The 24,888-nt window shown below is 46.4% G+C and overlaps 1 protein-coding gene and 1 long non-coding RNA gene across 2 annotated transcripts in view; one reads left to right on the plus strand and one right to left on the minus strand.

Moving 5' to 3' along the window:
- LOC118350479 (uncharacterized) overlaps positions 1-24,888 on the plus strand; it is a 74,082-nt gene that overhangs the window by 46,773 nt on the left and 2,421 nt on the right. The gene's annotated exons all lie outside the window — the stretch shown is intronic.
- SIM1 (SIM bHLH transcription factor 1) overlaps positions 1-24,888 on the minus strand; it is a 73,129-nt gene that overhangs the window by 43,120 nt on the left and 5,121 nt on the right. Inside the window, exons 3-9 of the mRNA XM_049092415.1 lie at positions 18,910-18,992; positions 15,443-15,536; positions 14,761-14,865; positions 14,540-14,625; positions 13,658-13,857; positions 13,330-13,436; positions 12,542-12,689 (exon numbers count right to left, since the gene is read on the minus strand). Of these exons, the coding sequence (XP_048948372.1) occupies positions 12,542-12,689; positions 13,330-13,436; positions 13,658-13,857; positions 14,540-14,625; positions 14,761-14,865; positions 15,443-15,536; positions 18,910-18,992 (823 nt within the window). The remainder of the gene's footprint in view (positions 1-12,541; positions 12,690-13,329; positions 13,437-13,657; positions 13,858-14,539; positions 14,626-14,760; positions 14,866-15,442; positions 15,537-18,909; positions 18,993-24,888) is intronic.

Here is a 24,888-nt window from a genome sequence, read left to right on the forward strand (position 1 = left end):
GCATGGCTTCCTCCCTCCCTTCATTCAGGAGTCTTCAGAGAGGCCTTCCCTTACCACTCCCATCTCTTTGTCCTGCTTAATTTTTTCCCTCTCATTTCCTGACACTGCGTAACATATTTATTTGTGTATAAGTACTATATGTTTCTTCCCACTAAAATCTACCTTCCATGAGGGTAGGGACATGGTCCATCTCAGTCACACCATAACCCTCCTGCAGACTCTGAACCCATTAGACACTGGGGAAATACATGCTGAGTGAATGCAAGAACCATCCCATTTGCTGAAGAAAGGACGGACTACACGCTACAACATTTTTACCATCCTCTTAATTATAGCAACAGAAATTAAGCAAATTCTAATGACAGAGATTTATTTATAATGAAGGTCCTATTGAGTCAACTGGGAAGAGACACAAATAGAAAAGAGATTATAATGTAGCGTATCTAAATATTTTCCCCTGATTTTCAATTAGCCCTCACAATAAAATGCTACCCTGCATTTTGTTATTTCTTTAACTGCTCTAATTGGAGGAATGAGATTGACACTCTCTCTGCCCTCCGCTTTGTGGGCTTCATCCTTCCAGCATTCCTGAGCCGGAACCCTGCAGGGTTCCATTACCCAAATTCAGCACAACAAATACTTCACTTTGCCAGGACTATAGTAAGATTTCAACAGCTAATAGAAATGCTACGAGTTTCAAAAGTTTTAGTCTCATAATGGCTTAGAAAAATTAAAATGAGGGACATCTGGGCTGCCTGTGACTCAGGTCGTGATCCTGGAGTTAGGGGATGGAGTCCCACATCAGGCTCCCCACAGGGAATCTGCTTCTCCCACTGCCTGTGTCTCTGCCTCTCTCTCTCTCAGTCTGTGTCTCTCATGAACAAATAAGTAAAATCCTTAAAAAATATATTGAAAAAAAGAAAAGTTAAAGTGAAAAATCCTGTATTGCATTTGGTTAGTTTAAAAAAAGTAGGGAGCTGCTCTTTTTCTGTTGTATATTTGGACACCAACATCAATTAACGGGAGTGTTGAAAGAAGTAAATCTCATGGGTTCTTACCTTCAGCCACCAGAACATATTGTCGTCATCACAAGTGCAGAGAGTAACATGAATGACTGAGGAGCAGCAGCAAGCTACAAACCCCTAAAAATGTTCAGAACCAAGGATTCTATTTTTGTAATGCTGTTCAGTAGGAGGAGGCAAGAGACAGCACATTCTCAGATTGCATTACTAGGGAATGTTGCTATTCTCAGAGAGATGTAAAAAGTGGCAAGGGACTTGGGTTTAAAAGTACAAACAGAGAGAGAATCCTACCTTAATGGGTACCATTATGACATCCAGTTCAATATAATGAGACTATTTCCACGATCTGGCCAGCAGCCCATATTAGCACGGCTTTACTGATGTGGATACAACAAATTCTGTTTGAACAAGAAATCCCCAGGAAAAAGAGAGAGAGGAAGAGAAAGAGATCCTTCCACAAGCTCTATCCATTTAGCAATCAATCAAAGGGAAATATATCCTTCCAGTAAAGACAGCAATGCCTATTTGAATCCTGGTAAAATACTAGATGTTCCAAATAAAATAGTGTTCTATGGGTATGGATTGCTGTTTTGTAAAAATGTCATAACTGTTGATGCCTAAATTGGCAAAGAGGAGATGGGGATGGGCTCAGGGGTTAAGTATGTTGCATGGCAGCTGACCAGGTTCTGAGTACACTAAAACTGTGAAGCTATTAGGTCACTTTGTGAAGACCCCATAATGAACTCTTAGTAAACTATCCAGAGACTTTTGCAAAATCTCCTCAAAATGTCATATTACTTCCCAAATCTTAGGTGGAATCACACAAAATTACCAATATCAGACTGTTGGAACGAACAGAAATGGCAAATACATATGGTTCACCCTAGTGCAATGTTACCAACTTAAAGAGCATGCCAAAGAGGAAATCAGCTGCGCCCTGGAGTCCTGTCCCTGGGTTGGCACACCCACTCATTAGCTGTGATGTGTCAGGCTACGTTGCTAGGCTTCTCTGAGCATTTGGCACAAAGTAGGAGCCTCTCGAATGTGAGTCCTCTTACTCCCTGACCTTTCTAAGTACAGCAACAAACAGAGTATTTTCTCACCCTTCCTTCACTTGCAGCTGACAATCACACAGACTTTCCAGGTCAGGGCAGCAACGCCTGGGGATTACCCTTTATGAAAGAAAAGTTAAAAATATTACAAAACCCTAAAATAATTAGAAACTTTTTTAATGTAATAAATCTGCAAAGACTCTTTTTGCCTCTGTGATTCAATTTAAAACTCACGAAGATTCCTAATCCTATTAGAAGTCAACCCCACAAAATATTGAAAAGCCTCTTTCAAAACAGAACAAGAAAGCAGCTCAATATTGTTCCGACAAGACAAAAATCAACTTGCCACACACAACTGCTCTCCCTGGCTGACATAATGAGATACATGGAGGACCCACCATGGGCAACAGTGTTTTTGTCAGATGGACTCCTTAGCCTGCAGCCAGTTACTCTGGTGCCAATCATGATCTCCCTCAACACACACACACACACACACACACACACACACACACATGCATGTACAGCCTCCTCAGGGGCTCATCCCTTCTCACTGCCTCCACTTCCTCCCCACCATCTAACCAAGAGGAGTCTGACCACACGTGCAAGCTTATTCCCCAGCAGTGACCTTAATAGAGCCAAGGCACTTTGGGCTGTCTTTTTTTTTTTAATGTTATTTATTTATTCATGAGAGACAGAGAGAGAGATTGAGAGGCAGAGACACAGGCAGAGGGAGAAGCAGGCTCCATGCAGGGAGCCCGACATGGGACTCGATCCCGGGTCTCCAGGATCACGCCCTGGGCTGAAGGCGGCACTAAACCGCTGAACCACCCCGGCTGCCCTGGGCTGTCTTCTAATTGTGGATGGAAGCCTTCCTTCCAGGAAGGAATCTGTCATCCACAAGCCTATAGGGAAATCAAGCTGGGATAGAGCTCATGCTTGTTTCTTTGTCTGGCAGATACTGCCTCACTCATTTCAATATCCCCAGAACTTGGCACAGTGCCTGACATATAATAGGTGCTTAAGAAAACATTTATGAGTACTTAAAGGCCTACTAGTCCTAATCATCTGAGGTAGGATCTAACAATCCATTCCAGATGTATCAGCAGGATTGGTGGTTTCTCATTCTTGGGCAACACTAGACCTTCTTAAGGTTTGTGCTTTCCCTCCTTTAGCGCAAAGACTCACGGACATCTGTTTTGTCTTTATTGGCAAGTCAAAAAATATTTTATTTAATTTCATTGAAATAACAACCCTAATAATTCACATTTTCTCAATGTTACTTTGTGTCAGGCACAAGGCCAAGAACCTCACACATGACCTCATTTAATGTTCACAATGACTCTATGAAATAGATATTATTATTACCCACATTTTATAGATGAAAAAAATAGCAAGACAACAAAGTTAAGCAATGTGCTCACAGTCCCAGAGATAGCCAGTAGCAGCACTGGAATTTGAATAGGCAATAGACCAGAACCCAAGATCTTAATTAATATACTATGTTGCATAATAAAGTAGTGATATCTCATTTCATTATGCATTTTTGCAAGTACTATAATGCATCCCTATGGTTATCAGGGTTTGAAACGTCAACTAAAAAGCATAAGGGTGGGATCCCTGGGTGGGTCAGCGGTTTGGCGCCTGCCTTCGGCTCAGGGTATGATCCTGGAATCCTTGGATCAAGTCCCACATCAGGCTCCCTGCATGGAGCCTGCTTCTCCCTCTGCCTGTCTCTGCCCCCCCCCCTTTCTGTCTTTCATGAGTAAATAAATAAAATCTTTAAAAAAATAAAAATTAAAAAAATAAAAAGCATAAGGGTTAGACTGAATCATATTCTAATAGCAGTGGGATTATGATGTCAAACACAGCACTGGGAAGGCCTTCTGGCCTTACAAATCTGGAACTGAAGAACCAGATTCTTTTTTTCTTCCTCTCCTCCAATCTGCTGATGTTCATTGTCCTAATGTATATCTCACATTAACGTTCTACAAATAATTTTTTTAAATACAGCCATTATACATACGGCAATATTGTGTATTCGTTTCAATAAGATTTTACATTCCATCCAGACTGACATCTCTTAAAACTTTAAAAACAGTTCTATGCCTAGATGCTAATATATATATATATATATATATATATATATATGTATATGTGTGTGTGTGTGTGTGTGTATATATACACACACACACACACACATATATATATTACTAAGGCTGGGTGAACATGTTCAAGGCATATACCAGTACTAATCTGAGAAAGGTAAGATAAGAGGCTTAGAGAAAACAGTTTGTAATCCTGATGAAATATGTTCAGTTCCAAGAAAAAAGTTCAGGGTAAAAAGGTAAGAGAAGGAAAGAAAATCTAGCTCAGATCAGAACAGTGAGACAAACACTGTTGAATCTAATTTAAAGAGTAATACTAATTGTGCTATAATATTCATGGAAAAAGAACAATGAGACAAATGTGTGTATATGTCACCATTTCATCTCAAAAGACCCTACCTTTGCTTCCACCCCTACATTCTAGTCCTTCCCTATTAGCTCTACCATTCAAGCTTCCTTGAATTCTGTGCTCTCAACAAATAGCCCAAGTGTACCCTATCATTTCAAACTGTGCTAATCTGAGTTCTTAAATATTTAAATGGAACTCTTCTATTTTTCCAACTAAATTGTAAACTGTTCAAGAGATACAAGACCTCTGCTTCATGTATCATGCAATAAATCACTGCACTCTGCCCATACTCTCTGAAACACACTTGATTTAGACATACCTAGTCCATACAGAGCAAAGAGAAATATACAAAATGTTCCACTGGACACCATAAAAAATGCCAGTAGTTCATGTTCTATTCATTTTCAATAATAATCATCGATGTTGGTAAAGTTGACAAAACACTGTTCCAACTAAATTAACTTTAGAAATTTGATAAAAAACTTAGTTTTCTAGAACCTTCTTTTTCCCTGTAAAGCACCTTCCACCTTGGCGGGACAAATAAGGGACTCAATAAATATTGGCTTCCTCCCATCAAAGCACAAAGCTCAGCTCCCTATAGAGTACACAGTGACAGCAATGAGAACCAGGGTAAGCTTAACCAAACTGTAGAAACCACCACCCACAAAGGGAGCAATACTTGGAGTTGTGTGTGTTGAGGAATTTGGGAGGGGAAGATAAACACTTAAATCTGTGGATTTGAAGAGTTAGTAGTTCAAGTTAAAGAGGGAACTACTCATCTCATTTCAAAGTATTTTAGCTGACATCACATAACTGGCAAGACCTGATAATAACAGTTATTTTGAGCATCTGCTTTCTGCCAGGTTCTGTGTTATACATACATTACTTCATTTAATCCTCCTCCAAACTTAAAAGGTGAGTAAAAATGTCCCAATTGCATGGATGGGGAAACAGAGGTTCAAAAAATGAGAGCTGTGTTCAAAGCTTCATAGCTACAATGCAGTAAAGTGTCTTCATACCCAGATCTAACACCAAAGCCCATGCCTTTCCCCTGAAGGTTGCTTCAAATGATACTGTGAGTTTTTATAAAAACAAAATCACAATCTTACTGCAATATAACCTCCCACAGTAAAAGTCACAGATGGTAAACAGATGGCCCAGACTCAGCCAGACCCTAAATGTTGTCAATGCCCTATAAAAGTAAGTTCTCTTCTCATCCCCCTTAGCCCTGCCATCACCATAGACCACGCTTCTCACCCATTCTAGCAACCTAGACCTCAGAACGCCTGGGATAGGGGAAAGAAGTAGGGAAGTTACTCCTACAGACAAGACAGGATGAAATTCCTCTACTGATACACAATAAGGCATTTCCAGGTTTTATCTAAAGCTTCAATCAATCTTTTTTTGCATGACAACTTAGGCATAGACACCAGCCACTTCAACCCAGATGAATTTTCTATCACACCTGCTCACCTGAAAGGATGTCACAAGCCAATGAGAACAGACAATGGAGAGGATAAGCACTGGATAAGTGAAAATAAGAAGCAGCTTTTTACGAAATTATCAAGATACGCATAATCTACTCCCCCCCACACACACACATACACACACCTTGAGCCAAACATAACAGTGTTTACAAAATAAATGGATGAAGTCAGATGAAAACATACTTTGCTGGGGTTTGTCAAGTAAAGCTTCATTTGAATTTGTCCATTCACGATAAAATGTATATCCTTGCCCTCAAGAAAGTAATGATCATGTTTTTCTATGATAAGATTCAAAGATCAGAAGTCTTTCTGTCCCAACAGCCAGAGAAGAGTGGTCAGGCTGGTCATTAGCACAAAACAAGTGGGCTCCATATAGAAATCTTTTTTTTTTTTAAGATTTATTTATTTATTCAGAGAGAGAGAGAGAGAGGCAGAGACACAGGCAGAGGGAGAAGCAGGCTCCATGCAGGGAGCACGACGTGGGACTCGACCCCGGGTCTCCAGGATCACACCCCAGGCTGCAGGGGGCGCTAAACCGCTGCGCCACAGGGGCTGCCCCATATAGAAATCTTTTAAAGAAGAGGTCCTGTGACTCAGTGCTCTCTAGGTCAGGGCAATAACAGAAAGGAGTGGAGGCCAAAGTGGCCTGTAGAGAGAGAAGCAGCCAGGTACCAGCACTATCAAAGGGCCAAGGATGACTCACCTGCCCAAATGCTGGGAAGCTCTCCAACCTTGGCCTCCCCCACCAACAGAACCCCCAGGGGACAAGCTTTCCTGCCATTTTCCCTCAAAAGCAGAACACCATATTGGAAATAATCCCACTGTCATGGGAGGGAATTTGTGCCTCGTCTGATAAAGAGGATGATTTAGCTTGCCAATCCACTGACACTAGTTGTAACATATTTGTTTAACAAAAACATAAGATATGAAATCTGGTTGTAGAAATGAAATAATTAGTAATAGCAATAATGTATCTATGTAAACTAAAAGCAAGCAACTCAGTGAAAAACTAAAATATTTGCAGGCCATGTTGTTTCTAACAAAATGAAAAGTTCCTTAGTGAGACTTACGGGGAAAAAAAGATATGTTCTTAATTGAATGTTACTGACAAGATAGCATTGTTAAATTTAAACCACTAAATTATCAATATCTGGACATACTTGTGAAACAACAACAGAAACAGCTTCCATCATGAAATCAGATGAAAGCCTACTCAGAAGTTGAGTGAACTGAACACTACAGGCCTTACCCAACTAAGTCCATCCCACTCTCCCAGACATTTTCTCCCCTGCAACCATCCCTGACTACCACCTCTGTACAGAGAAACTTGGGATACTGTAGAACTCAACCCTGGAGGCTCTAATCATGGCTTCCCCACTTACTCTGCATATCTGATGTCCTTTCCTCACCTAGAAAATCCCTGCCCTAACCCTTGAACAGAGCTGTCAAAGGAACAAATCATGTAATGAATGCGACAGCACTTTGAAAGAAATATTCAGCATTTGCAATGATGCTGTATTCAGGATTTGTAATAATAATACAAAATTTGAACAGAAATGATGAATTCAAAACTAAATAGAAATCATTTTGATAAAAAAATTACAAGAAGTAAAAAGTACATAAAGGATAACATTATTTAAGTGAGTACCAGTCGTATGTACTATAAAACAGACTAAATCCCCAGCATTTTCTTTTAATAAAGTGTTTTAGTAGTTATAAAATCACTATTAATATTAATAGTTTTAGTTGTTATAAATTACCATTCATACAATTGTGTCTTCATTCGTTTCTATAATCATTCAGTTACTTAAAAGATCATTTGAAAAGGACAACCAGGGCTTTGATGTCCAATATTATTATAATAAACATTAAACACAATTAAGGATCGAATCTAATTTATGGGTATACATTAGTGCATGATTATTATTTTTAATTATCAAAAAATTAAATCTATGTAACAAGTGCTCCACAGATCCAAGGCATGAGAGTAAATGATTTTATATTTTGCTATGGCTTGCTAAGTCAAAAGGTACTTCATTTTACATTATTTATAATATAAAAGAATGGTTTTGCTAGCTAGAAAAATAAAATCTGTTTCTATAACTATATATATTATTGATGAAGTTTTTAAAAAGCATTTTCTAAAATTTCCTAGTAGTAATAACAATAATATCACTAGGGCTTTAAATTAATAAAAAAATAATTTTTAATTTAAATGCCCAAATTAGCTCAGCAATATTAATATATTTGGAAGAGGAAACTAAAATTAGTATATTTTAACATTTGCTGCTTTGTGATAGGATACATAAGGCTTTATATTCATATATTCTGTGGGAACTTTTAGGGCTTTATATTGACATATTCTGTGGGGACCCTTTTTAATTGTGGGAACTACTATGGTTTGATATAAAAGAAGAGCAAAAATTATTGGACCTGTAATAATCACAAGAGACCCTTTTACCCCTTTTTTCCCTTTTACATGAAGGAAATATGTCTACTTTGGCATTTTGTCCAAACTTTTCTACAAATTCAAAGGGTTATTTAGTAGATAGTGTTAACACTAATGTAAATTGCCCATTTGTTTTGCTTTTTTGTAACACTGAAATAGAAATTTTAACATAGAAAATTCCATTTATGTGTTCAGTGAATCACTCTAAAACAGTCTATGAGATTTTCCACTGAAACAATGTTCTATCCTAAATTTAGGATATAAGAAGCCTTTTTGTGTCTTTACCAACAAAAAATGGTTGAAGATACTAAATTTATTTGATTCCAAATTTATCAAAATCAGTCTCAAAATTTCTCTCTTTTACTTTCCAGAAAAAAAAAATATCAGAATTTTATTAGCTTACAATTCTCATTAGAAGTCTATATTTTAAAATACACTAGATTTTATAACTATATCCCACAGAAGTCCCCTCCCAAAATATCATCTATCAGCCAACCTACTGAGGTCATAGAACAGTGAGTACTTGATGAATGTCAGTGACAGATTGTTTTTAATGGCAGCAGTAAACTAGATCTCGTGTATATTTTTGCAACCCTCTACACACAGTGATTTTGAACCCTTTAAACGTGCCATCAGGAATGGTACAGTGGCTATGCAGGAGAATGTTATTTAGGATGAAGAATCATGATGTCTGTAGCTTGCTCTGAAATAATTCAGTAGAGAAAAAACTGCACATACAAATAAGTAAACATATAGGTAGAAAACAACAGCTTGTTGACAAATACAGCTTGTATTATATAAATGATGTGTGTGTGGAGGGGTATTCATTGTACTAGTCTTTCAACTTTTCTATATGTTTAAAAAATCTATGTTTTTAGATATTATAAATGGGATTTTTATACTTCATTAGTTTATCCTTAAAAGTATATTTTTAAAGTTTTATTCTTATAACATATGAAGTTTAAAAACATAAAAAGAATCAAGACTCTTCATTTTTCTAGAAATTACTTTTCGTAGTTTATTGGGTGTTCCACATTTTCAATTTTCTTAACATTGAGTACTAATATTTTCCATCTGAACTGGCTATGAATAATTAATGCTACTAATTAAGTAACTCAAGGAAATATGAACTCAAGAAAATTACTGCTTTTACACAGAATTCCTTGTACTCTCCCTATTTGTCTGGGCCTTCCCCAATATTCGCTGTTACTAGACATTATCCCCATTCAACTATCCTCCTGAAAATAGTCAGGGAGCGTGGCATGCCATACTTCAAAGCCTGTGGGCACTCAAGATCTGTAAGAATGATTTTCTTTTTATTTTATTTTATTTTATTTTATTTTTTATTTTTTTCTTTCGATTTTCCTTTTTTTTTTTTTAATGTGGAACATAAAGCTAACATGGTATGTGTGTCTTAGAGAAAATCATGAACTGGTCAGTCTTTTGGTTTCCTATATTCCCAGTTGTAGCTGCTTATTAGAACAAGGTTACTGAATATTTCTATTCATCATCGCTTTTGTCAAATAATAGTGATGGGTATTTCTAGGCATATTTTAACTTCAATAATAAACTGACCATCAGGAAATCTGAAAAATGAATTTCTTATGAATGTAGCTTCCATCAATATGTCACACCTTCATTTAGCCAATGCCTATTTAAAATTCTCTACTTTCACGATATGAAAATCCCTTCAAAATGTATGCTATTAAAATGTCTAAATTGGGAAAACATCTGGCCTGTCAAATTATGTGGGGGCGCTTGTGGTTTTAAGTATATTGTTTGAGGTAGCATATTTGGAAAGAATTCACTTATCATTCTCAGGCTTCATAGGCAACTAGCCTTGAAAACAAATGTATGTGGTGGTTCACTGCTACCATAGAGAATCAATAGCCATCTATTTAATTTGCTAAGACAATGTAAATTAGTAACTTCCAGCCAGATGTGTGATATACACATCAAACAAACTGCAACCTGTTCATTATGAAAATCCTGTCAACACACACAGAGCCACTCGATGACATTTCATCTAAGGCAGCTTCCACATTTGCAGCTATAAAATTCGTCCTGAGGATTTTTATACAAAGAATTGGAGTTGAGACTCATAAAAGAGTAATCAATTTCAGCTTTTCATCTTGTGTGCTTCTGTGTGTTTATTTCTATTTTCATCCAGAGGTATAAAACATTTAGAGAAATATGAGCCATGTTATTTTTCCTTCTGTAAAGCATTTATCCTCATTACATCTTTTTAATCTGATGTAAAGTTGGTAGCCTAATCCTATAGCTCTGAAGAAGTGTGTAAAGTGAAGAACAACAGAGTCAAGGGAAGAAAGAAAGTACACTTATCCACTGGAAAACAAAACAGAATATTTTAAAATGACTCCAAACATAAATTAAGCTTACCCATTGGGAGGTCTAACTTGCATTCTGATCATTTATATGGGTCTGTGTGACTATATACCCTGCTGTTTGATAAAAAATGATTACTAACCACAGGCACCTACCAGAGAACAGAGTGTATGTATAATGCTTGTGATGTCTCAGACATACAAAGCACCTTCTTAAAGAATGTCCGTTTCCTTTCCACAGTAAGCAGACATAATTTTTCACTCCTTAATACTTCTGCTTCAGAGAGTGGCTTCTTTTATGAATTATGTTTTGCCATTTGCTCTTATGTTTATTTTAATAATATAAAAATTGCATTAATAAAATAGATGGTTTTGTTTTATGATACCCAAAATATTGGTATGTTTTCTGCTCTGTATTAAAATCCACAGCTTTCTTGCTATTACAAAAACCTAATAGCATTTATTTTAATGCCACTTATTAAATGAATGGAATAAAAAGATTCTTCTTAATAACCAGCTATTATTCTTGAATACTGAATCCTCATTTAAACCAAATTCATTTCCCAAGTCTATTGAATTAAATTTTCTTATTAAACAGGGCACAGAGTAAATAGTCTTATTGCCAAGCACAATGTTTTCAAGTACTACATTTTTAATTTGGCAATTTAAAACAAGGTGGAGTGAATGTGGTCCTCATGGCCTGGAGTATAGTCTGATTCCAAATACTACACCTTAACCAACTTCCTAATGTGAAAATAGCATTTCTACTAAAGTAAGTGCCGGGTGTGTCAATGCTTCCAAAGTAAATAACTCTCGAGGTCCCCTAAAATCACAAGAATTTCAGTGACTACCAAAAAAAAAAAAAAAAAGAAAAAGAAAGAAAAAGAAAACCAAAAAAAGGGGGGGGCAACTGTGCACACAAAAGGGTTCTTCATAAAGGCTTCAAACCTGAGCAATTCAACTTCACAAACATTATACAGAAGGTGCTTTCTTCACCAGCCGCACACCACGCCACGTGATCAGCCTGCAGGGCCACACCGGAGGACCAGAAACAATTATCATTTCTAGAAAGAATAAGGCTGAGACGTGGCCACAGCGGCCATCCGGTGGCACGGAGAGGCTGGCTCCTCACCTTGTGATACCATCGCATAAGGGGCAGGGCCTGGGCACCGGCCAAGATTTGCAGCGTTAGCTTGGGTCCCTTTGCTTTCTGGAGGTTAAAGTCAGACCCTCCTGGTCACTTCAACCGTCTTTGTGGTTCAGCCTAAGAATCACTCTCTTAGAACTCTTAACTTTGATTGGAGACTCTGGTTAAAATTAAGAACTTCAAACCCAGATTTGAAAAAGTGAAACAGATGTCCTGTTTGTTAAACCATAAATGGCTCCGTACGTTGGACCCTTTTCCTCTCTCATTCTCTTTTTTTCTTTCTGCCGCATTAAATTTTATTTAATGCAGAGTTCGCTTAAAAGGTTAAAAGAGAGAGAGGAGCAGAAACAGAATATAGATTGTGGGCGGAAAAACTCCTAAATCTTTCCCGGGAGTACAACGAAGGAAGCTTCTTCCTAAAGATGAAAGTGCTCAAGCTGCCGCCTAGGCACAGCCTGCATTTGGGTTCAGAACCTGCGTCCCAGGGGGACCCCAGCCTCGCCTAACAGACAGCACCCAGCATCCGCACCCTCTTGGAGATCGGGGTTGTCTGAGGTGGGCCAAAGGTTCCAGACTTGCACTCACGTGAGGACATAGTTGACGCTGACGATACAGTGTGGCCTGGAGGAGCGGCTGTTGTGGACGATGGTCGCATAGCTCTGCACCCAGACCCAGCCTCCGTGCTTCGCCAGGAACCTGTAGTACTTGGTGGTCACCTGCCCCTTCACGAGCACTGATGGACAGACAGAAGGTAGCTGGGGGTGGAGGAGCCCACGCCAGATCTGGCCCCAATGCAGCCCCTGGCGGTGGGAGTGCGGGTCCCTATGGGCCCTAATGATTGCACCGAGGCAGGAGGGAGGAACACACCTCCAGTACATTCCCAAATGAATGGGATTGTCCTGTTATTTTGCATAGAGTCCTCCAGTCCCTCGATACTTAAAACTGGGGGTCTCCCCCCATTCAGTTTTCTAACTGGGGAGGGGAGGGTCTGGGCGGCTGAACTCCCAGGCTCGTGGTCTCTTTTCCTGCAGACTCAGTTCAAAGCAAAGTTCTATCGAAAGCCAAGCAGGTTAGTGCACGTGAGCCAAGTGACCTAGCCTCAGTTTTTAATCTTTTCTTCAGTGAGGTTTGCAGGGGGCGGGAGAGGGAAGCATAAAACCCCACCTGGGGGAATTCAGAAACCCAGAAACTCTCCGCGGCGGGTGTTAGAGGAACAAGGTGGGGCTCAGGTGGGAGCAGCGGCTCACAAGGGCCTCGCACCACCACCCGGGGACCAGAGCTCCACCCATCCGCTTCCTGTGGACTTAAATCACGCCCTCCCCCCTCCCCGGGACGCGCGGGGTAGTCCGGTGCCGGGAAGAGCGGCGCCTTACGCAGGTGATGGGCGCAGCGCAGGTGGAAGGTGTCGCAGCCGTGCACGTGGTGGTACAGGGTCTTCTCAATTAGGTCCTGAGGTTCGTACCCCGTCAGCTCCGCCACTCTGCGGGGGGCAATCCTCACGCTGTGAGCTCAGGGTAGGGGGATGCCTGCCCCCCACCCCAGACACCCATCGCACCCCTGGGCGCCCTCCCCGCGCTTCGCAGGGTCCCGTGAGTCGCCTCATCTGCAAAATGGGCTCAGGCGGTAGAGGAAGAGCCCCGGGTCACTGAGCAGGGCTGTCCTCCCGCTAGGGTGATCCCTTTTCCGCCCGGGGCCACCCACCTGGAGTCCAGGAAGATGAGCTTCATGTCCAGGCTGGCGCGGAACATGAACATGTTGCTGTGCAGCTTGATCTCCGTGACGGCGCTGGGAGGCAGCGAGTGGCCCACCGCCACCAGGCCCACGTTCTGGTAGCAGCCATCGAAGGGGGACATGTCCAGGCTATACTGGCGGATCTTCAGGTAGCCGCTGCAGTGAATAACCTGCAGTGGAGAGTGAAGGGGGGAGACTCAGCCACAGCCAGGAAACATCCCCGGGGAGGTGGGTAAGGGACTGAAACATTTTTGAGACTCTCCCGAGCCACCAAAGGCTGGGTGCGCCGCACCCCGCACTGAGCTGTCCAAAGTGATCGGCGCTCCCGCGTCTCAGGGGATTGGCTGTACCGAACTCACCTGGGAACTTGTAAAAAGACCGAGGCCCGGCAACACCTGGCCAACCCTAACTCCTCAAAATCGGGCAGTGGGGCCCTGGAACCTGCATTCTAATCCTGTTTCATCTCCTGAAACAAGAGAACCGTGGATTCCAACTAAAGCTCCGGTTGGTTCACCCCTTGGGGGGGGGGGGTCGGAATCTGACGCTGTGGGTCAACTCTAGCATCCACCAAAATGACCGAACTTTTCGGACGCTTTACACGCCCCTAAGGTGCATTATGAGCCCCAGCGGCCCGGCAGTAACCGGCCCCAGGGAGACTGAGTCTTACAACTCGGTGGTCCCCAAGTGTTCTCGAGGCTCAGCAACTCTGGAGGTGCTCCGGGCAGACGCGCTTGGACGCGTGCGGAGGGGGGCGCTCGGGGACGCGGACTGGCCCCTCCCGCGCCGCGCGCTCCGCCTGTGCTGCCTCTACCCCTACGCGGCTGGCTCGGGTGGTCCCTCTCAGCCACGCACCTTGTAGCCACCGCAGGTGAGGCCCGCGTTCCTCTTGGCCAAGACGCACTTCATCCTCAGGAAGAAGGAGCGCTCGATCTCATACTCTGGGAGAGAGGAGCGGAGGGAGGCGCAGGGCGTGAGACGGGCGGTGCGGCGACCCGGTCCCTGCCTTGGCTAATGGGGAAGAGCCACAAGCGAGCGGAGGTGGGCCCAAGTGTCGCAGGCCCGCATCTGCTTACCCTGGACGAAGTGAGAGTGGTAGGGCTGGTGGGCCGTGAGCACCGCCGTCATCTCGTCGTGGTCGGCCGGGTGGATGTATTCATAAATGCTGTTCCCAGTCAGCTCTACCTGTAAAGAGGGGGGTATCACCTTCTCCGAGGTGGTGGGGTGCCCCCGCGGGGCTGCAAGGCTGGACCAGGGTGTCTACGGGACTGCGAGGACAGGAGCCAGAACTGTAGGGTCAGTCCTGCGTTTTTAATTCCAGTTCTGCTGCTGGCTACCTCTTGCAATCTATCTAAGCCTCAGCTTCTTCAGCTATGAAAGGATATAATAATAATAATAATAATAATAATAATAATAATAATAATAAATTGTTTATTTTTATATTATAAATTTATTATTATTATTATTATTGTAATTACAGTAGTAGTCGCAGTAGAAGTTCCCTGGCAATGTTTGGGTAAAAATATCAGACATTAGTAAGGAACCCCTGCCCATGGTGTTTGACTAGTGGTAGGGACTCTAAAAGGTAGCAGGATAAGGGGTGAGGATAAAGGAAGCAGAGGAAAAGGAAGACGCAGCTGAGATGTTTCCAGTCCCAGAAGTGCACATAAAAGAGCACTGGGAAAGCACCCCCACCCTTATCGCGGGCCTCCAGCTCTGGGTGTAAACACTGAAAGGCTGGAGGTGTGGACCACTCACCTACCTGAGAAAGACCCAGGTGGACTGAGGCTGTCTCCGAGATGTACATGATCTTCCCATCTGGGGCCACCACAAAGATGAAGCCGTCCAGGGTCTAGGGAGATAGAAACAGGGTTGAATGGAGAGCCCTCTGGGCTATGGGGAGAAACTGGGGTGGGGGAGCAGAAGTTAGAGGTGTTTAGCCAGAAAAGCAGACAGATGAGGTAGAGAGAGGCTGACAGGAAATAGGACATAGGAAACCTGCCACCAGAGTCCTTTTTTTGTTCATTCCACTATGTTAGCATCTGGGACATGCAGCACACTGGGAGAGGCCCAGAGGAAGTAGCTTTTCCCTCCAAGACTCAGATCCACTAAAATGGACAATACAGACATATCTATAGCATACACACACATATATGGGGCGCAGGGGATCACAGCCTGTGATGAGGTGGTAGGTGACGGTCACCGAAAGAAGGAAAGCTTTCCTGTATCAGTCTTAGGAGGACTCCATGGTGGCAGCATCCTATAATGGAACGAGTACCAGCAGGGCTTGGGAAATGGACACAGAGCCATTAGGAAGGCCTGGCAGTCTGAAATGTTTGTAGACAGAAGGCAGCTGGCCAGTATAGCTCCAGAAAGAATCTAGGAGAGGGGGTTTAGGAAATGAGAGGTTTTCGAGGCAGCAAGTCCATAGAGCAGTTGTATAGTGTGTACATAAGTATGTTTACATCGATGCATCAAATTGACAGGCTCTCCATGAAAGAAAGTCTTAGACTTTCACTATCCCTTTATCTCTGTGAATGAGGCTTCAGTCCAGGCAGTGGAGACATAAGGATGAGTCAGATCCTGCTCTCAAGTTGCTGCAAGTCCAGCAGCAGTGACTGGCTAAAGACAGATATAATGTGCACAGATAAATAGACAGTGCTGTGGGGGCCCAGAGGCTGAATGGCCAGAGGTGGGGGGGGGGTACTCAGAGAGGCCTCATGGAACTGTTTGAGCAGAGCCTTGGAGAGGAAGCTTGAACGAGAGATGGGAGGAAGGGTATCCTAGGCAGAAGGAATGACGATGACAAAGGCAGGGACTGGGGGAAGGTAGTTCTGGTGCATTCAGTCATAGTGGACTTGGTGTGCCAGAGATGGGCCAAGAAAGTACAGCAGTGCTGGGTTTTTGGAGAGTTTGAAGTGTCAGTCTGAGGAATTCAGAGATGCTCCTGTAGGCATCAGGTTTGCAACAGTTTCTAAGCAGGGAAATAACAGGCTTAGGTGTATGTGTGCCTGCATGTGTGTTTCATTTTGTTTTTTAATAGCAGAATGTGGACAATGACTTACAGGAAGAAAAAGTGGGGATGAAGAGATCAGAGATGGTTGAGCCTAAACTTGGGTAGTGAGGAAGAGGGAGAGTTTAAGTCAAAGACGATCCTAACTGTGGAGTTTACAGCGGCAGAAAGAGAGAAGCTGAGAGTGACTTCAAGTTCATTGAGGGAAACACCATGAGCCAAGACTGAATATTTAGGGAAGCGTGGTGAGTTCTGGTATGAGTGGAAGTCCGGAGGAGGGAAGTAATAAATTCTTGTCTTGGAGATGCTAAACTTTAGGTTTATGCAGATTTCCAGTTGGTAGAAAAAAAAAAAAAAAAAGGTCTGGAGCCCCAGAAGGGTGTCTAGACTAAAGAAACCAGCTGGAGTCATGCAAATGTGGGAAAGAAGTTGAGGTGATGGTGTTGGCTGAGATCACTGTGAGGCCCTGAAGCTCTGAGAGAAGAGAGAGAGAGAGGTGGAACTGTGGAGAAATGCCAGCATTTCTAGCCAGGCAGCAGTGAGGGGGACAGAAGAGCAAGTAGAGAGGGAGAAGAATCCAGGAAATTGTGCTACTTTAGAAACTGGGGGGAGAGGGTGAGTGCTACGTCTGTCAGGTAATTGCCCAACTGTCACCTTCTCAGGGAGGTCCTCTGCAATGTCCTCATTTTAAGTGGCACTACTCAAACACAGCCCCCCCTCCACCCTCCCCTTCTTATTTTTCTCCATAGCACCTACACCTCCTATTATACTATGTAATGCACCTGTGTGGGTTTGCAAGGCTGCTCTCCTTAGAATGTAAACTCCATGTGGGCAGGACTTTCTGTCTGGCACACAGCTGGTCCTCCTATATTTGTGGAATGGACAAAGTCAGGTAGGACAAGAGATGAGCATCTTGATGCTGTATATCAAAATGTGGTGGAGCCTGTACAGAGCACAACAGTTAGGAGAGATGCCAGACCGCAGAGAGGGCTGAGGAAGTTAGGGCAGCAGGGTGAGTGATGGAAATTGCGAGGGTAATTAAGTTCTTCCAGAAGTTTGGGATGAAGAAGAGGGAAAAGATTGGACAGGAACTAGGAGTGAAGGATTGTTTGGCTTTTGATCTCTTTTCTATATTGATGAGGAAAATTAGTGGGGAGCATGGAAAGACTGGGGGTGGGGTGGGGAGGGCATTGTTGAGAGACAACTGATGAAAGGGGTCCCTGAGAAAGGAGAGGGACCAGGCCTTTCTATTTAAATTCAGAGGTGTGGAGGCCAGCCCTGCGAGGGAATGCTTGCACAGGCCTTTCTTTGCTCTGTGACACTAGAATCTCTTTGGCCTCCTGGAGGAAGGGAGGGACAGGGGAGCAGTGGGACAGGTAAAGCCACAGCACTCCTGCCATGAGATGCTGGTCCTAACCAGCTCAGATTCCCACCACGCTAGGGAGGTTAGAGGCTTCCACAAGAGGGACTGGCGGTGGACATGGGTAATAATAATAATAAGGGGTGGAGGGTGGGAGACAAGTGTCAAGCCTAAAAATGCCACCGGGAGTTTTGCTATTTTAAATATTTGCTATGCGACTTAAGCGGGCAACGGGCAATTTAAAACGGTGTACACTGCAAACAAGGCGGTAATGGGCGCCTCCACATTGGGTAAACTCATTACCTGGGGAGCTGCCTGTGTGTAGGGAGGGTCTGCACGCGGGGTGGGCTGGCCTGGGGTGAGGGCTCCCGGAGAAAGAGGGGGGAACCCCGCGAACTGCAGGGAGGAGACCAAGGGAGCCGCGGACGCAGCTGGATCGGGAACGTGCGGGCTTAGAGCCCTGATGGGCATTTCTACCGGGGTCTGTCTCCGAGGCCACGTTGCCATCACCAGATTCCCGGTATCCCTGCCTAAATCCTTCCTTCCTGGCGGTTTGCAGGCCGGGCCGGCGCGCTCTCCGCTGAAAGGTGCCCACGGCCCCCTCCCTGGGTTCAGCCAGCCTGATGTGGGGCCTTGCGGGACCCCCTTCTAAACCCGACGTGCCCAGGGTCACCCTGCCTCCCTCTCCGCCTCGAGGGGCGCCGTCGGCACCCAAGGAGGTGAAGAGCTCAGCGTTTGAATCTTCGAGGAGCCGCAGGGGCTGCGGGAAGGGCCACGTCCGGGCCCGAGCCCATTGCCCTACAAGGCTCCGGGCCCCGAGCCCTCGAAGCACACGTGCTGCCGCGCCGGTACCTGGAGCAGGTGCGAGCCCAGTTCTCTGCCCACGTTGTCCAAGGGGCTGGTGCGACTCGAGTGGCCCCACGCCTCGCCGAGCCCTGGGGAGACACAGAGACACCCGTCAGCGCGGGGTGGCGCTCCGACCTGGCTCGGGGTTCGGCCCCATCACCGCGCAGGCCCGCGCACGCGGGGGGTGCCGTCGGGGTTCGCAGGCACCGGGCCCCTTCCCCGCCCTCTCCACTGGCCGGGGACCGCGTGCGGGGAGCGGCCCGACTGCGCTCCCCGACCCGCTCCGCGGGGAGGGCCGGGCCCCCGCTGCGCGCCCCTCCTGGCGCTGCCCCGAGGGGCCCAGTTCGAGGACCGCCTTGGCCCCGGAGGGACCCACGCCGAACCCCAGCGGTAACTTGTGCGTAGGTTCACCAGCGTGCTCAGCGGGGTGAGGGACGCTGTTTCTCTCCCAAAGTTTCATCACCGGCCTTATCCGGAGGCCGAGGACGTCCATCCCTCCAGTGACTGCCCCGAGAGTCCCGGAGGCTGCGAGCCGGTCCGGCTGGTCCTGGATGGGCTTTCTCATTGGCTGCCGGGCTCTCCAGCCGTTCCCCCCCCTTAGGCCTCAGACTTCAATCCGTTTGCTTTGCAGCTGCTTCCAGCACCACCGTCCCTGAGCAATCCTTCTTCCTCTGTTTCCCTGCCCCCCCACCCACCCCCGCGCCAGATCTGGACTTACACATCCTAACCTTGCCTCTCAAAAAAAAAAAAAAAAAAAAAAAAAAGAGAAGAAAAGTGTACGCTTGTTTTGAAGTTTCTTTCCAGTGCTAATACCATCGTAACAATATTTCCGTTCCCTATTGGATATACACAATCATTCAATTTTTCCACTTCCTAGGTATCATCTATTAACAAAGACAGCCCCCCCCCCTTCCTCTCCTAGATGCTACCAGGTTAGGATCTTTCCAGGCTTTACCAGAAATCATTTCCCCGGTGATGCCTAAAAAAATATATAATTCTCTGGATGCCCGTGGCTGATTGGGAAAAAAAATTTAACATGGAGTCTGCTATAGTACCTGTTTGCAGAGAGAAAACACGAAAACAATAAGGCAGAGGAAACTTGAGGACACAGAGGTTAAACTACCTACCACTCTTTACAGGTGATAGTTTTAAACAATGTTGCTGCTGAAATTAATGTGACTGGGGAGTTAAACTCTTTTATTCTTACCCCAATAAACAAGGTTTAACATGACAAAAACGGGGGGGGGTGACTTACTGATTTACTGCATTAAAGTACAAATCACTGTGAAGTACACAATGACAAACACACTCGCATTGTAATATGGGGGTGAGGGCGGGTCTTTCTGAAGAAAACACGGAGTTGGACTCTTAAAAATGTGTTGGCCAGGAGCTGCTTCCTAAGCAAGCGATCAAAACCCTGGTAACGAGTAACCATGAGCGCCCCTTAAGCTCAAATCGGGTCTTTCTGGGTGTTTGCACATCTAAATAAATCTAACGATTTCCCCACCGCTCTGCAAACACTGATGCTCCCCGCCCGCGGCCGGACTCCTCTCCCTCCCTCGCTTCTAGTCAATCCCTCCTGCCTCTTGAGCCCGCCCCGGTTTCCCTCCCCGGAGTGACTCGGCGGCCCGGCCGCCTGGGTCCTCCTGCACTGCGGAGGGGGGCCTCCGCCCCAGCCACCTGCGCACCCCCCTCTGCCGTGTCACCTTCGCCTCGCTCCACGGGGCTCCGCCAAATATCCTCCCTGCCTTCCCGCGCCACGCGGTCGTTTTCTCATCGCTGCTCACACGCACCCACCCGGAGGTGCCGGGGGAGGGGGGATCGGTGGGGCGGGGGGTGGGTGGGTGCCAAACTGGGGAAAGGGGAAGGGCTCCTGCTGGGAGAGCGCGGGCGGGGCCGCGGGGTGGCGGGGGCCGGCGGACGCCGGGGCCCAGCCGGGGCCCGAAAGCGCGGAGCTGCGCTGGGGAGAAGGGTCGGGGCCCCGGGGCGCGCGGGGAGCTGACCGCGGCCTCCCCGCGTCCGGAACCTTGTCCCGAAGGGTGCGAAGCCCGCGCCTGGGGCCAACGAACGTCTTTATTCTAAACTTAGGAAGTTCTCCCCAATCGGCTGGAAACAGCCCGGGGACGGCCTCCCGACCCGAATCATTTGAAAATCCCCGAGCTGGGCTCGGGGTTAAGTACCGGTTCCGAACCCCAGCGCCAGCCTCGGCTGTCTGTGGTCTCGGGTTGCGGCCTCATTAGTTATGCGCCTACGAGGGCAAAACAAGACTTCCCCGCAGGTTAATAAGCAGCCAGCCTGGCGCAGGTTAACGAGGGCCTCCCTGGCCCTCTCCTGCCCCTACCCCCACACCTTTTAAGGACCCTTTTGCTTTCACGGAGCATTGCCTCCTCTCTGGTCGAGGTTGAAATCCCCGTCACACGGTTTTGGCTGGGTTAATGTTTTATAGGGGACTGGCTGCCCTAGTCTATCCACCTGCCAGGCTTTCCTGACCTAATCCTAGGGCTGAGCTCGCCCTGCAGCCTTCCCAGGACACCTTCTGAAGCCCCGGGTCAAGGGTCCTGCCTCCCGAAAACTCCTGGAGCGGGCCAGGGACCCCCTCTCCCCGGACCCCCTCACCTCCTGCCGGCCGCGAGGCGCTCCGGCACCCAATTTCAGTTGGCGAGGGGGGTAAGCTGAGATTTCGTTTCTGCACTTGACCTACCGCAGAAAATTCACAAATCCTTTGATTGTCTGTTTAAAATGAGGAGGAAACCAGCTCCCTTTGCGGCAGGATTACAGTGGGAACAAGATCTAAAGATTCTCTTGTAATTCGGTGAGGCCGAGGGAACGGGGTTTTGCAAAGGAGAAAAGGAGCTCTGCGAGGGAGGCGATAACTAAACCGGGTTTTAGACAAAAGGATTTTCCCCAGCTAAAGTGGCCGAAGACAAAGGAAAACATAATCTATTTTGGAAGATTTCCAAGATATGCCACATTAACCTTAGCAGATAAATTTTGCTTCTCCCCGCCCCCCTCTTCCCTTAAAGTCTGGTTTATCATATTTACATAAGTAGTATTAGAAGGGATGTATCTATTATGGATCTAAAGGGCTAGCTCACATTTCATGTGAAAACCCCGGGCGAAGTTTCACTCTTACCCTCAGAGCGCGGTTGAGCCATTTCCATTTAAATACCCCCTGACCCAAGGATTACCTCAATGGACTGACTGCACGGGTTTTGTAATTTCCTGAAAATGAGATTTCGATTTATAAAACAAGAAACCAATTAGTAACCAAATGAGGCGAAGTAGATCCACTAAAATTGACCTAATCCCACAGGCACAATTTAGGCCCGTTCTTGGCGAATGAATGATGAGCCCCAGTCTAGCGTGAGCTCAAAGCATCATCCAGCTGTGTTATTACAAGCAGCAAAAATAAATTGATCGAGCTTTTCCTTCGGAATGAATTTCATACCCTTGACAAAATATAGATTACAGCCCTGGCATCATGTGCCTCCTTCACTCAGACAGGAAGAGGAGGAAGAGAAGAGCTTGTTCTACTGTTCCTTCTCCCTTCTCTTTAATAAATAAACTGTATCTCAATAGAAATGTGTCCTCCTTGCAGCAGGTCTCAGAAAGCTCCATCTGACTGACAGATCGCGACATATACCTTTTAAGGCAGTTTGGGAGTGGGAAGGGGGCTGGAAGAGCCGTCCCAGGATTTGATCATGACTTGGTGACTGAGATGGGAAGAGCCCTCCACCACCGTGCTCCTAACTTCGGGCCCGGGTCCCCCCGGAGGGACTTGTCTCAGCCACCTGGGTTTTCATCCAAGGCCTGCGGGTCCTCGCAGAGGACAGGCTGTCCAAACCTCCCTCCACCACCTGAGACCAGCAACCTAGGGCTGGGAGTGGGGGGGCTTAGAAGCCGTGCTTCCTGGGGGAAAGGAGGGAAGGAGATTGGGCACCCTTGGACAAGGCAGGGCGCCGGAGGGTCACTGGGTGGAAGGCTGCTTCCCGAGCCCAGGTGTACCCACCCCAGCCTTCAGGACCGTGGCCGCCCCAGCTCCAGGTCCTCTCCGACCACCTGGCTGGTGTGGCCGACCTCCTGAGGGCGACGAGGGCCCCGCGCGGCCGGGCTTTGTCCCCAGTGTGTGTCCTGCAGTCCCCCGAGTGTTGGCACTCCGCAGTGGCCGTCCGTGCCTGCTGTCCCCGGCGCGCCCCCTGGGCCCCCTGGCCGCGCCCGGGGGGAGCCACTACCGTTAGTTGTGAATCTGGGGTGGAGACTGAGGGTCACAGCATTGATCGTCTCTGAACCCTCGCGCTGCTCTGGCCCCGAGGCCGGAGCCCCCAGGTCTGGATGCAGCAGGCCCGCCCAGCCGGCTGTCGGGTCAGTCCCTCGCGAGCGGCAGAGACGAAGGACAGGCGGGTTTCGGCCCGGTCCCAACTAAATTATGGGACGGAAATGCACGCGGGGTTGACACCAGTGCCTGCGTGACGCTGGAAAAGGTCAAGTGGTGTCGCCCCAGGGCTCCGGGTCTTCAAAAGGGGGCGGGGAGGGGCAAGGCCCTCGCCCCGCAGGCGGGCGCGGGTCGTCGGACGGGGCTGCCGGGCGGGTCCCCCGTATCCCGCCTGGGTTCGGTTTGGCTGCGGGGACCCGACCGGGGCACCGCGGGCCGCCCGCGCGCGGGATCCCGGCTGCAGGTTACGCAACCGCCAGTCCTTGGGACAGCGGCCCGGGCAGCGCAAACGGCGGACCTCTGCGTGGGGCAGGCGCTCTGGGACGTCCTCGAACCCTGGAGGTCGGAGACCGGGTCTGGCCGGCGAGGAGACTGGAGCCGGGCACCCTCGGCTGGCCTAGGCAGCGGCGTACGTGCTCGTCCCAGCTGCGTGCTCCGCTGCTGCCAGGGGCGCGTAGAAGCTTCCGCAGGGTCGCTGTCTCGGGTCTGGTCCGAGCCACCGAGGTGGCGCGACTCTGCGCGGGACCCGCCCCGCGGATGGGACAACCTGCAGAAAGTTTGCTCGGCGCTTCTCCGACGCTGTTCTACTACTTTCCAAGCAGCAGGCCCCTTGCTAAATGCGTAAGGGTTCTCCTCCCCCGCTCAAAATGTAAAATTCCATGAATCAGAGACCGGCGGTGGTTGGACAGTTAACATCATTAGGTGATGGGTCTAAACCTCATTCTCTTGAGAAATACCTGGGCCGACGTAGAGAAATACAGCCAGAATGTACCGGTTCGAATTGTGTTCACATTTGTGGCTGCAAAAGCTCCCAACTGCAAGGATTTCCCCAGGATTGAAAAATAACTCCCCTAGAAATCACATTTGTCCTCTGGAAATGGAGCCTGATTTTAGCTTCAGGTGTATGATTGCACCCTGCTTAAAAGCATCTCGCTGTAGCTTATAACACTCTGCTTTGCTGTTATTGTTTTGATTAGTGACCGCTCCCTTTAAAGAAAAAAAAAAAGTATTTTCTTCACTGGTATGATCTACAATTTCTAGCACATAAATCTGCCTTGCAAACGTTCTCTTCGGAGTTTAGTTCTGCACTCTACGTTTTAAGTCAACATCAAAACTGGAATTAAACAGAGAAAACCAGCGTGGAGTATAAACTGGGCTTAAAGGCTTTTAAATGAGAAAAACTTCTGTAAGAAAATAAACACGGAAACTTAACGCTCCATCATTTCCCCCAGCAGCAAGAAAAACAGCTTTAAATCACCCATCCACGTGGGAAATGGGGCCTCTTTTTCTCTTTCAGTTCTCAGCCTCTAAAAAATATAAGGCGATTAAGGATTTCAATCTTGAGGTGAATATTATAGAAAGGGTCTGTGGAGGTTTGTTTAATCATCCTTGTCCTTCCAGCCTTTTGTAGAGACTCCCTTTCCTGCACGGTTACTAATTTCAATTCTGTGATTATTTTTATTTTCCCAAGACATCTTGACAATGAAATGGTGGTGTGATGTTACCAAGATTCTGAATGGCTATAGATTTGAAATGTCTGGTCTTTTCAAAGG

Source organism: Canis lupus, chromosome 12 (assembly GCF_003254725.2).
Source record: "Canis lupus dingo isolate Sandy chromosome 12, ASM325472v2, whole genome shotgun sequence".
Lineage (NCBI taxonomy): Eukaryota > Metazoa > Chordata > Mammalia > Carnivora > Canidae > Canis > Canis lupus.